Source organism: Acanthochromis polyacanthus, chromosome 12 (genome assembly GCF_021347895.1).
Source record: "Acanthochromis polyacanthus isolate Apoly-LR-REF ecotype Palm Island chromosome 12, KAUST_Apoly_ChrSc, whole genome shotgun sequence".
NCBI lineage: Eukaryota > Metazoa > Chordata > Actinopteri > Pomacentridae > Acanthochromis > Acanthochromis polyacanthus.
Genome location: NC_067124.1, coordinates 11,768,316 through 11,781,365, shown reverse-complemented (window position 1 = coordinate 11,781,365; position 13,050 = coordinate 11,768,316). Strand labels below are relative to the sequence as shown.

At 40.7% G+C, this 13,050-nt stretch overlaps 1 protein-coding gene across 2 annotated transcripts in view; it reads left to right on the top strand.

The window, feature by feature from the left end:
• Positions 1-4,705: 4,705 nt before the first annotated feature.
• The window catches only part of LOC110949666 (galanin receptor type 1-like), a 39,362-nt gene continuing 31,017 nt past the window's right edge, over positions 4,706-13,050 (top strand). For both annotated transcript variants that reach the window (XR_007945574.1, XM_022191827.2), the window contains exons 1-2: positions 4,706-6,264; positions 6,361-6,426. Coding sequence is in view for 1 of the 2 variants with exons in the window: in XM_022191827.2 (XP_022047519.1) it covers positions 5,602-6,264; positions 6,361-6,426 (729 nt within the window). In the remaining variant the exon portion in view is untranslated. The remainder of the gene's footprint in view (positions 6,265-6,360; positions 6,427-13,050) is intronic.

The window sequence follows — 13,050 nt, the reverse complement described above, 5'->3', positions numbered from 1 at the left end:
CTCAGCTGTTGTTTTGGACAACATGTGCTGAGGAACTTAGAGCAGCTTGGGTCTCTGTCTTTCAGAGGTCTGTTTATTCACATCCTGTCTCGTCTCTCTGGTAAACAACCATCATGAATGCTCCACTAAAGAAACCATTCCCCTTGAGAGTGATGACTATAGATCAGCTGCCCTGACCTCTATTATAATGAGGTGTCTGGAAAACTTGGTGGTGTGGATTCTGAAGGAAAACATAATCGGATGGTTAGATTCTTATCAGTTTGCCTATAAAAATAATGATAGCACTGATGAGCAGGACAAACCATAATACACATTGGCTTTTTTTTTTAAGGAACCGCAAGGCCTAAACCACACTGCTGTACAGCCAGTCATGGATTGCTATCCCATGCATCTTCAGTATCACTCATTTATCACCAACAGGATCGAGTTATATGACAATTGGCATTAACCAAAAATGGAATAACAGATTTGGATGAAATTTTTAGGGAAAGTCAGAAATGACACAAGGCCCAAGTGATTAGATTGTGATAGTGATGGGGCTTATAGTCTCGATTTTTGAAAGATCAGAAGTGTCAGAAATGATACGACGACTGAGCAGCCTTGGTGGAGTACTGTGCTCCCTGAGTGCCTTTCAAGTTCTAAAAATGTTGTTGTCTGGTTTTCTGAGGCCACTGCTCCTTTGGGTCTTATGGATTCACACTGGTTTTAGCTTGGAGGGTAAAAAAACACTCAGGAACCAAAATAAATGGACTATTTTGCACTATGGGCTATGACATTTGTATTGCTAAAATTCATTCTTACATGTTGACTATAATCTGTCTCAGAAAGTCCATGTGAGTTCTTTAACCACAAGGATCAAACAGGAGCTCTACTTCTTGTGATGACTCTGGGTTTATTTTAGTTAGACTGAGGACATTTATGCATTCTTGTCATACTGCGATATAAAGCAAAAAGCATATCTTGATTTGGTCACACATCAGCCCAGTTTAAATCATAAGTACAAAGACTGGTCCACATAGCAATTAAATGCTCTTTGAGAAGACTGTTAGGTAAGGAAAACTATCGCCGACCTCCTATATGCCCTGTACTCAGAGTATTAACCGTTCTCATCAGGCAGATGCCACAGGGTTCCAATTAAATACAGGAAAAGATACCTAAATGGGTATAAAAACTCTTTCAACCCTTTATCAGTGAATCTCCTGAGCTCAGGACATGAGGAATGATAGGAAATGATGGGTTGTATTGTGTGTTGCAAGCACTTGCCTGCACTTATGTCTGCGCTGCAAGCTTTATTTCAGTTTTCTGCACTGTAATTGCTGTATTTTTATGGCCATGACAGATTTCTCCAGGGACTAGCAACAGTACCTTGAAGAAACCTACTTATCAGATTCATTTGCTAGCATGAAAGAACTTACCTGTGGCACTGAAAAAGAACTGTGCTCATGCAACATGCCCCCCCCCCCCCCCCCCCCCCCCCACACACACACACACACACACACACACACACACACCGTGATTGCTACAGCACAGCAATATACACACGTGGACAAAATTGTTGGTACCCCTCAGTTAAAGAAGGAAAAACCCACAATTCTCACTGAAATCACTTGAAACTCACAAAAGTAACAATAAATAAAAAATTATTGAAAATTAAATCATCAAAAACAGCCATTACTTTTGAATTGTTGATTAACATAATTATTTTAAAAAACAAACTAATGAAACAGGCCTGGACAAAAATGATGGTACCTCTATAAAAGATTGAAAACTATTTGACCAGAGTGACATGATTAACTCAGGTGTGTCATTTAATTGACATCACAGGTGTTTCCAAACTCATAATCAGTCAGTCTGCCTATTTAAAGGGAGACAAGTAGTCACCCTGCTGTTTGGTGAAAAGGTGTGTACCACACTGAACATGGACAACAGAAAGCGAAGGAGAGAATTGTCCCAGGACATCCGAAAAAAAATGATAGACAAACATCTTAAAGGTAAAGGCTATAAGACCATCTCTAAACAGCTTGAAGTTCCTGTGACAACAGTGGCTCATATTATTCAGAAGTTCAAGACCCACGGGACAGTAGCCAACCTCCCTGGACGTGGCCGCAAGAGGAAAATTGATGACAAATTGAAGAGACGGATCGTTGGAATTGTATCCAAAGAGCCCAGAGCAACCTCCAAAGAAATTAAAGGTGAACTCCAAGGCCAAGGTACATCAGTGTCAGATCGCACCATTCGTCGTTGTTTGAGCCAAAGTGGACTTCATGGGAGACGACCAAGGAGGACACCACTGCTGAAAAAAACTCATAAAAAAGCCAGACTGGAATTTGCAAAAATGCATGTTGACAAGCCACAAAGCTTCTGGGAGAATGTCCTTTGGACAGATGAGACCAAACTGGAGCTTTTTGGTAAGGCACATCAACTCTATGTTCATAGACTCAAAAACCAAGCATACGAAGAAAAGAACACTGTCCCTACGGTGAAACATGGAGGAGGCTCAGTAATGTTTTGGGGCTGCTTTGCTGCATCTGGCACAGGGTGTCTTGAAAGTGTGCAAGGTACGATGAAATCTGAAGACTATCAAGGCATTCTGGAGAGAAATGTGCTGCCTAGTGTCAGAAAGCTTGGTCTCAGTCGCAGGTCATGGGTCTTCCAACAGGACAACGATCCAAAACACACAGCCAAAAACACCCAAGAATGGCTGAGAGAAAAGCGTTGGACTATTCTAAAGTGGCCTTCTATGAGCCCAGATCTGAATCCCATTGAACATATGTGGAAGGAGCTGAAACATGCCATTTGGAGAAGACACCCATCAAACCTGAGACAACTGGAGCTGTTTGCTCATGAGGAGTGGGCCAAAATACCTGTTGACAGCTGCAGAACGCTCATTGACAAATACAGAAATCGTTTAATTGCAGTGATTGCCTCAAAAGGTTGTGCAACAAAATATTAAGTTATGGGTACCATCATTTTTGTCCAGCCCTATTTCATTAGTTTGTTTTTTTAAATAATTATGTTAATCAACAATTCAAAAGTGATGGCTGATTTTGATTATTTAATTTTCAATAAATTTTTATTTATTGTTACTTTTGTGAGTTTCAAGTGATTTCAGTGAGAATTGTGGGTTTTTCCTTCTTTAACTGAGGGGTACCAACAATTTTGTCCACGTGTGTATGCAGCTCACAAAAGCTTTTGTGTTGAATGTATTGAAGTCTTTGGCTCTATTAGGGATATACTGGGAATTGGTTTATGGTTTACATTTGGGATTGTTGAAAACAGTAGACAAAATGCAAGGATGGAAAAAGAAAATGGAATTATCTCCTGAATCTGCAGCTCCTTTTAGTGTTACAGGGCTTTAAATTGAGTGCCAGCTTTCTATTTAGCAGCACAGCGTGCACATTTTTGTCTGTTCTTGTGTACTGTGAAAATAGACAAAAAATCTCATGCTAGGCGAGAAGCACCAAAAACCTATTTATTAGTACAAATATTTCTCCAGTAGTGGAGATAGAAGCAGAGTAAATACTGGATTTAAAATCTTCAGGCATCAAGAATAGTAATGTAACTACTGCTGCTGCATGTGTAAATAATAAACTTTCGCAAAAAAGTTCAGCATATTGATTCAAATGGTTGTGTTTGCAGCTTGTTTCGATTGTCTCCAGTTGACCAAAAAAGTTCAGTTCAGTCATCACAGGTTTAAGAATGAAGGTCTTAGAGTAACATCCACACTGTTTAGTCATTACTTTGGTTTCTTAAGTCACAGCATTGAGCCCCACGATGGAGCCATTCTTAAACAATTCAGAAGTGTTACAGTGCCTGTTCAGTGTCTGTGGGCTTATTAGCAGGTCATGTGGATCGTTTCACACATTGTAGTTAAATAAGCACGCAAAAGTGCAGAAACGTTCAATACATGGCTTCATTTCAAGAAATAAACCAGATTCCAGGTTTGAATTTGCAAGAGATTCAATCCTATTGTCTAACCATATTTCACTGCTGCAAGACACTAATGAGGAGTTCCTTATAATTAGAGCTGAAAAGGTTAGTGAATTCAATGATTGGTCAAAACAGCAAGAACTGGAAGAACCAATAAATCATTTAGGTAATTTTCAACAAAAATGCCAAACAAGATCAGAATGCAGCTCTTCATTTGTGAAGATCTGCCGTATATGTGTGCATTTTTTGCACATCTTTGGGTTTTCCAATACTAGAGGAAGGCTATAAATGCCTTTTGGGAGGAAAAAAATGGTAATGAGCTTAAATCAGTCTCTATTGTAGAACAAGAAGACATTCTATCTTTATTTTTCTGTGTGATTTTGTTTCTCGCAGCTACTGGCATTGTATAAAATACGACAATTATGCTCAAAATCGTTATTTTTCCAGAGAAGGTTCAATATGCATCCTTGTTTGTCTGGCACACGAAAGGCTATACTCATTCAGCCAACACCTAATGTAAGGGGACTTGCTCCATGGCCAAACTAAAGTCCTTGGTCCATTCGAATAGAACCTTAAGGTTGTAACCAAACTGTTCAGGAGTAAGCATCTTTCGCTTTCATCCTTCGGTGTTGAACATCCTGAAGACATGGCTTGTTCTGGGTAGTGATACAGAGGTATCTCTGGAATATGTCACTTCATCTTTGAGTCTCTTGGTCTTTGTATTTAAACCATCTGCTGTATTTTGCAGGTACTCTATTAATTTCTGTCTGTCAATGTCAGTGTCAATCATGCTGCAAAGTTAGTATGATGTTGTGTGATCTGCCTGGATACAAAAACACAGTAGCTTGTTTGTAGTACTGACAAAATCTTAAGAAATTGATAAAATTATATGGCTCCAAATTAGACTCTGTGTATATTTGCTGCTCATATGTATAATTTAATGCTACAAGAACAACACAAACTTGGCACTAAACTCTTTGTTATAATGTTTGTAGAAAGCTCATTCACTCTTTTTTGACAAATGACAGTCAAACTCAAATAATTCAATTATAGCATGACTGCTGAACAAGATTGCTTTGTGTCATATCGCAAAATATATTATGGATAGCTCCGGAAAAGTGGAGAACAAAGCATATTCAGATTAGTATTTCTCTCTTCTTTTTTTGCTCCCAGCATTTCTTGGGAGGTGGTATAGATGCTGACGTGAACAGCACAGCCCAGCCCCTGCTTTAATATGAGGGGAAAAGACCAGACGCAGAGAAAGAGGCTCCAGACTGGATCAGTGCGGTCGGTGCGCAGACGCAACAGGTGCGCATCAGGAGAGAGAGAGAGAGAGAGAGAGAGAGAGAGAGAGAGAGAGAGAGAGAGAGAGAGACTCCGGGACGCACAGCGGCACGAACCATCAGATCTGGACAAAAAACTCAGTAGCTTTGGATTTTCTGTGTATTTGTAGTTGACAGAAATGTGATGTGCAAAACTAAGGAGGAGGATTTACCGAAATCTAAAGTCAAATGTACAGAAAAGCGAAAACACTATAAACAGGAGCGCCAAAGGAGACGCATAAGCCACTGCTCTGAAAACTTGGTGTCATGAGGCAGCAGTGGATCACAGACCTCCTGTAGGTCACATTGGCAGCATTTCAAGTTCGTCTTAAGGGTGAAAGAAGAAATCATGAACTTGTCAGAGTCCGTGTGGCTCTTAGAGGAACCGTGGAACCTCAGCGGAGCGGAGAAAGAGGACGACAAACTGTTCGGGATCGGGATGGATAATTTCATCACGCTGCTGGTTTTCGGACTCATCTTTACGCTCGGCGTCCTGGGTAACTCCATGGTGATCACCGTGCTGGCCCGGAGCAAACCCGGGAAACCGCGGAGCACCACCAACATCTTCATCCTCAACCTGAGCATAGCGGACCTCTCCTACCTGCTCTTCTGCATCCCTTTCCAATCCACCATCTACATGTTGCCGACGTGGGTCCTGGGCGCATTTATTTGCAAGTTCATCCACTATTTCTTCACCGTGTCCATGCTCGTGAGCATTTTCACCCTGTCTGCCATGTCCGTCGACCGGTACATTGCCATCGTGCACTCCAGAAAGTCGTCCTCCATCCGGGTGGCGCGTCACGCTCTGATAGGCGTGCTGGTGATTTGGATACTGTCTCTGGCCATGGCTGCGCCCGTCATGCACTACCAGAATATCTTTCACAGTGGGGAGAATCAAACCTTTTGCTGGGAAGTGTGGCCAGATCAAAACCAGAGGAAAGTCTATGTGGTTTTCACGTTTGTTTTTGGTTATGTGTTGCCTCTGCTGCTGATTTCCTTTTGTTATGCAAAGGTAAGAATACCTAATAAGTTTAGATATGGGTCATTTATTATTTACGTAAATCACTTGGCAAACAAAAGCACATTCACCTATATCTCCTTGTTACAGGTGTTAAATCACTTGCACAAAAAACTAAGAAATATGTCCAAAAAGTCAGAGGCATCAAAGAAAAAGGTATGTATTGCTGTAATTTGTTGAATGGCTGGGTGGTGGGGTATGTCAAGGATTATTGGGCAGAATTGTCTGGTTGTAGTGTGCATAGACTGATGAAGTGATCTATTAATGCATCTCAATGGGACTTAAATAATAAAAAATATGATTGAAAAATGACACAGGCTTAAGTACAAAGTCTGTAAAAGAAATACTGCTACACCTAAAGTACTGATTGTGTCATAAACTTCCACTAATATCTGCCACAGTGATGGATGTTAAGATGGGAAATAATTTCACCCTTGACACAAATTGTAAGAATCCATATGTTGAACCGTCACTGAAAACCTCTCCATTTATCTGGATAAGGGTCTTTTATGGTTCATGGAGCTCTTCTGCTGCACATATGGTTTGTTTCAAAGACAGCAGAGGCCAGGGTCATTGGCCTTTAGGAAGAAATATATCATGGCTGGCACACAGTCCAGCACACATTATTCAGTGAGGGGACAAGCCAGTCTGTACCATATGCATTACCTCCAATGCAGCGGGCAGCAGGAGGAACTCGTCTCCAGGTTTCCTTGGAGCCCAAATAATGAATATTAATGTTATAATGCTTGCTGTTAACAGGCACACTTCAGCAAAGTGGCCAAAAGACAAACTACTGTCTCGCCTTCATTATTTCTGACAAGAAGCCGTCATCTGCCGTCACCTGTTTCACTGCAGATCTGCCTGTTGGTCCATTGCTCTTCACAGCTGATCAGTTTTGCAGCTTATGAAGCCAAGAGTTGAGACTCCTGGTCGGTGGGGAGGGGGAGAGGTTGATGAGAATGTACATGTCCTGTGATGTGGAGGCCACCTGTCTATCAATATGCTTTATTGCATGAGACTGAAAACAACCTCGGGAGGTAAAACGGGAATTTCAGATGTGCTGATGATTTACTGTGCTGATAGAGAAAGCACAGAGAGAATGTTACACTGACAGCTTTGTGATAAATGGTTGGCAAATAGTGCTTTAAACCTTATACATAAATTACCTCAGGGTAGCTACTGTTGGCCTCTAACTCATGTCACAAGAGACAGTTTACACACATATTACAGCTGCATAAGGTATCTACTGCTTCTGCACTGGAACACAGAGACATGTATGAGGCTGCTGAAATGAATGATTTTAATTTGAAAGCTGTGACATTCATATTTATGTTTTTATGGGTACAGATTTATTGTGATAGTTCCAAATTATGCTTCATTTGCAGTCTGTCTGTTTTGGTCAGCGCCAGTCAGGAGAGGTAGTTATTCAGAAGATTAAAGTACAGTATAGCATGTTGGAGTCTGTGCAGAATGCAAAAAATCATAATGGATTTTAATTGAGAAGCAAATAGATCACCCACTGTCTTATTTCCATGTGTAGTCAAATCTTTATAGTGTGGGTATGCCTTTTTACAGCAAAACCCAGTTTAAAGTTAGTTTAGTAGCATTAATAAAACAGAGATCAGCCACAGTGTCTTTGCAGTCTACTTTCAGACTTTTTGGAATTATGTTAAAAATCTCAGAAAAAACTGCACTCTGGAGAGAAATTTCTTTCTTCACTTCCTTTGACAGTATGAAGTTAAGGGAAAGGTGTTGCCAGGCAAAACACATCTTCAAGGGAAACAAATTGGTGTGACACCTGCTCTATCACAGGGCCTCAAGATGACTCAGCTTTGCTTTCTCCTCACTCTACCTGAACAGCTAATCCAGTTGTTGTATTGCACTTTGTGTGTCCTGTGGTAAACCCGGCACACGGTAATGTTCCTTGCAAGCCAGTGTTGCTTAAAGATGCTAATGTCAACCTGGCAGTCACCAAGAATATAGCCACAGTAACCCAAGGTTACATTACGTGAAAGATTTGGAATTTAGCTTGAGGCTTTGGTAAAAAAAAAAAGCTGCATTGATTTCTTCCTGAGTTCTTGACAAAAAGAATGATACCTCACTTGCATCTGTCTGCTGAATATGTAGCTACAGCTAGGAAATGCATTTTAGTTTAGCTTAGCTGAGCATACAGTAAAGATTAGAAGCTGCTCGTTTGATTTGAAATATACCCAATGCAGACCTCTAGCATCTTACCTGTCGTAACATTGGACAAAAATTCATACATAAACTGAAACACGACATGGTTAAATCAGTTATTATGTAATTACAAACAGCTATTGGGACTTTGCAGTCATTTGTAGCCAAGTTTGTTTAACACGTTTGTGGTTCTATTCACAAAGTGTGACATATTGTAGCAAAAACTCTCAGTATCTTAATTACAACTCACAGGCTGGCGGGAATGTTATTTCCTACTTTATTTTCTAACTAACCATGATGGGAATGATATAGTGCAAATTCAGTGTATGTCTGAGACCATTTCCTGGCCAGAAACAGTGTGTTCCTGTATCTCCAACTGTTTGTGTGGCAACAAACAATCCCACAATTAATTGTAGTTGTATCAACCTCTGCAAGAAAGAGAAGGAACATATTTTAGGAAATGTGGCACTCTTCCTTTACACCTGAACTAGGTTATTTCCAGGGAAACACATGATTGCACTGACTTACTGTGTTGTTACTGAGGAATTATGAGGTTGATTTTTGTCTGCTGCCTCAAAGCACTAGCAGATATGCTATGATGAAAATCAAATGAGACATAAATAAGTTGTAGCAAGCCACATGCTGACTTTGGAGGGGATTTATTTAAATAAGTGTTTTACTAGACTCTCTGCGGCTCCCTGGCAGGTCTCTGAAACATAATTTCAGTGGCAGCTGTGAAGAACAAGGTTACTCTCACTGCTGTTGTGAAACATATCAAGACTAACTTCTTATCAACGCCAAACACTCAGTGAGAATAACACAGACTCGAAAGTCATTGACGCTGTCAAAAGCCAAATCTAGCCGAAGGTATTAAATGTTCAATATTAAGTCTGGAAGGTCTTCGAGACAAACCTGTTCAATATAAGCCTCTTCCCACATCTGATGTTGTGCTAAGGTCAAGAAAAAATCAAATACAAACCAAAAACTTAAATATTATATTTCCAGGTTAATGTCCGTGCAAAAGCAGAAGCTTTGGAGTTCATTTTACTTGACAGAGCATAAGGTTTTAATGAATTCTCAATGTTGAGTCAGAGGTTAAATAGCAAGCAATTAGTGCTCAGTGGTAGGTTTAAGAATTTGAGTCCAGACGGAGCACACAGATGGTTATGGATAATTACGAAACTGAATGTTTGGCCTCTTGAAGCTGTTAAACAGCATCTGTAAACTGAAACAGGACCGCCAACGCTTCAAAGACCAAATCGTGTTACTATCCTAAAGTGAGCATTACTATCCTGTCTGAATGAAAAACCTGAAAGCCCAAATCCCACAATATTCACACAGTCTTTGTCAGTGGCTTCTAGAGTCACTTACAGCAACATTAAAACTGCAATATGCTGAAATTTGCAACAGGCAAAAAAAAACAACAACAAACTGAAAAGGATAGAATTTGACAATACAGCAGCTTGTTCCGGTTCAATATGTGGGTTAACACAAAAATAATCACCATTCACTTTAAACCATTGCACCACTATCCAACTGTTCTGCATCAAAAGGCCTGTAATTGGCTAAAATCTCCCATCACAGGCTACATTATCTAAGCCTGAAAACTAAGCCAAAAGTACATGCAGAAATCTAGTTTCCGTCTCTGACTGCTTTAATTACAAAAAACTGAAAGATTACCATGGAATGTTTGCTGAATGATGGAAAAACTAGCATTGAACATTTCAAATCAGTTGCGAAAAGTAAAGTTCATGCAAGATTTTTAAGATTTTAGCCTCCGATGTCCTAAAAGTGCCACCTTACATTTGTGTTGTAGCTTGTAATGCAGCTTTCATTTATGGAGCACTAAACAGTAAAATGAGTTCAGTTCACTGAAATGCAAAATACATTACAACACAAAGAAGAAATGTTTATTCTGTTTCCAGCCTTGACTGTGTCTACATGAATACAATAATGATCTGCAACGCCGAGATGATAAATAAGAAGCTGGATCAATATAACATCAATAACGGAATCAGAAAGTAGAATATGACAGCTTTTCTTCAATCATTTACAAGCTCAACAAAAGATCTAAAGGCTGTAGGGCACAAATTTGATTAGTTCTTTCTTCCTGTGGAGATGCTGCTGTTTATGTTAGCCGCACTGATGGCTCCCAGTGGGGAGAGGTGAAGATATGAACGTGTTAGTGAAACTATCCAAACAAAGCACCGCTATTACCATACTGCAGCACTAAAACTGTGGGAAACTCTCCCCAGATACTGCGTGTCTGTGTGTGTTGGACTCAGGCCAATGTTGACCTTTTATTTCTAGCTGGATATGGTCCCACTGGTGATCTTTATCCCTAATATAATCAGTAAGATCCCGTTACATTACAAGCTGATCAACACTACACTTTTGCGAGAAGTTCCAAAGTTGAAATACTGATCATGAAGCATTTCATCAGGCTGCATAAAAAAATGACAAATTACTAGTATCGTCATTCTGCCTACCAGTGGACAGCTTTGGGCTACAACAATGGCCAGAATTTATGTTGGTCTGAGTTGAAAGGTTCCTAAAAAGTTTAAGTGTTGTGTGCACTCGTAGGCATGTATATTTTCATCACTGGGGGGCAGTGCAACAATCTATAACTTAGAGTGCCTGTATATCAGAGTGGCAACAACTGGGGATTTGATGCCATTTTGTTTCCATTCACTGAATATGGGACGCGCAGCGTGAGGTGCACATTCACGAAAACTAGCTATTTGTGGATTGCTTACTGACAAATATTTTACTGGCTTGTTTTGTCTGGGCGTCCAAGGTTGGATTATGGCCGTTTTTTGTGGAATATTTTCATCTGTGACCAGTTTTGAGCCTTCAAAAGTGAGTTGTGCTGTTTACGTTATTTGCTGTTTGTTGGACAAATGCGTTTATATTACCCGCTGTGGTAATCACATCTGAAAGTGGTTTATACCGGCGGATTCATGAGAATCTAAGCTTTCCATGGGTGTATAATGTTTCTATCATCGAGTTTGCAGCTTTGGTCAATTTAGCAAAATACGTTTGCACATATGGGCCGCTGAAGTTTAACGGGTTACCCCGTTAAACTTCAGCGGCCCGTATTTCATGCATCTCCATGCATGAAAATGGTCAAAGTCAAAATAACCACAACTGCCTAAAATCACATCAAACTTTTCTATCTGTCATTCACCCATACATCATAACATGAAAGTACATACATGGGACTAACCTGGCACAAAAACGATGATGAAGTCGGTTTCCATCCCACTCTCCGGACTTTATTTTCCCACAGTTTCTTTCTTTCACTATTACTGGAAAATCTAAACATGTGGAATCCCTTCTCCGATCAATTTGTGCACCCAAAGGCACAACAGTCTGTCATTTTTCAGGTATTTAGGAAGCGAAAAAGACCTAGAATTACTCTCTGCAGTGTAAACAACGTTAACAGGAAAACCCGGCGTTCATGAATTGTAAACAAAATGGCGCCCATAGATCACGTGACCAAAATTTTTTGGACCCGTCATGTCGCCACTCTGATATACAGGCACTCTACTATAACTCTCTAAACTTGTTAATGTTAACATGCTGCCTCTAGCTACCACAGATCAATATGTATGAAGGTATTTCAAGTGCAAAATGTTTGAGCACCTGCAGGGTTCTCACCAGAATTTTTTTTCAGCGTAACAGCAGGTCCTCCTGCACGCACACGCGCGCGCAATAGACGGGAATGGGTCAGTCGACAGGAAAGTACGGCTGAGGTGGGGAGACATAAATTAACCTAGATAGCCACCCAGTCGATAAAAACAAACGCACATGGCGTTATCTGTCAAAATAACAAGGCAGCGGCCCTAATCACAGTGTTAACCCTTCCTGGTCGACCCCCGACCATGGTCAGGAAGCCCGGGGTTAACCCCCTTCACTTCATCAGCAGCCGTATAGTCAAAGACACAGGAGCCCAGTCGTATCGAAGAACACTGCAGCCTTTATTGTCTATCAACAGTGGCTGAACCGCACAGTACCGCCAACCCAGCAACTACGCACTTTCTCTCCTCCTCTACAGAACTGCCGTCTCTCTCGCTCGCGCTGCATTCAGAGTCGCTCGGACATCTCGCTCTCCTTCTCTCACACTTACACACGCTGCTCTCTCTCCCTCTCTCATGACGGAGCCACACACTCTCATAACAATATTTTAAACTGACAGCGTAACGGGCCGTTAGACAGCGTAACGGGCCGTTACGACTGCGTAACGGGCCGTTAGACAGCGTAACAGGAAATGCGCTGGCGAGAACCCTGACCTGTAACATCGAATTTGTAGTTGTGTACATTGAATTTGTATGTGTATCAGCAAATCTGATTTCCCACACTCTATGAGTTGTGTACTTGTAAATTAATTTCTTGTATGTGTCGATTTTTTTCTTCACACAAATACAACACAAAAATACACATTCACAAAATTGTAATTCCAGGTGCACAAATCACATTTACAGTCTCTCTGACTGGCCGAAAAGTCTGTCAATCTCAGAGCATAGAATTTATACACAGATCGTTTTGTAGTTTTGCACCAAATATCTCAGCGGGACCAAAAGTACGATTTCTGATTTGCAC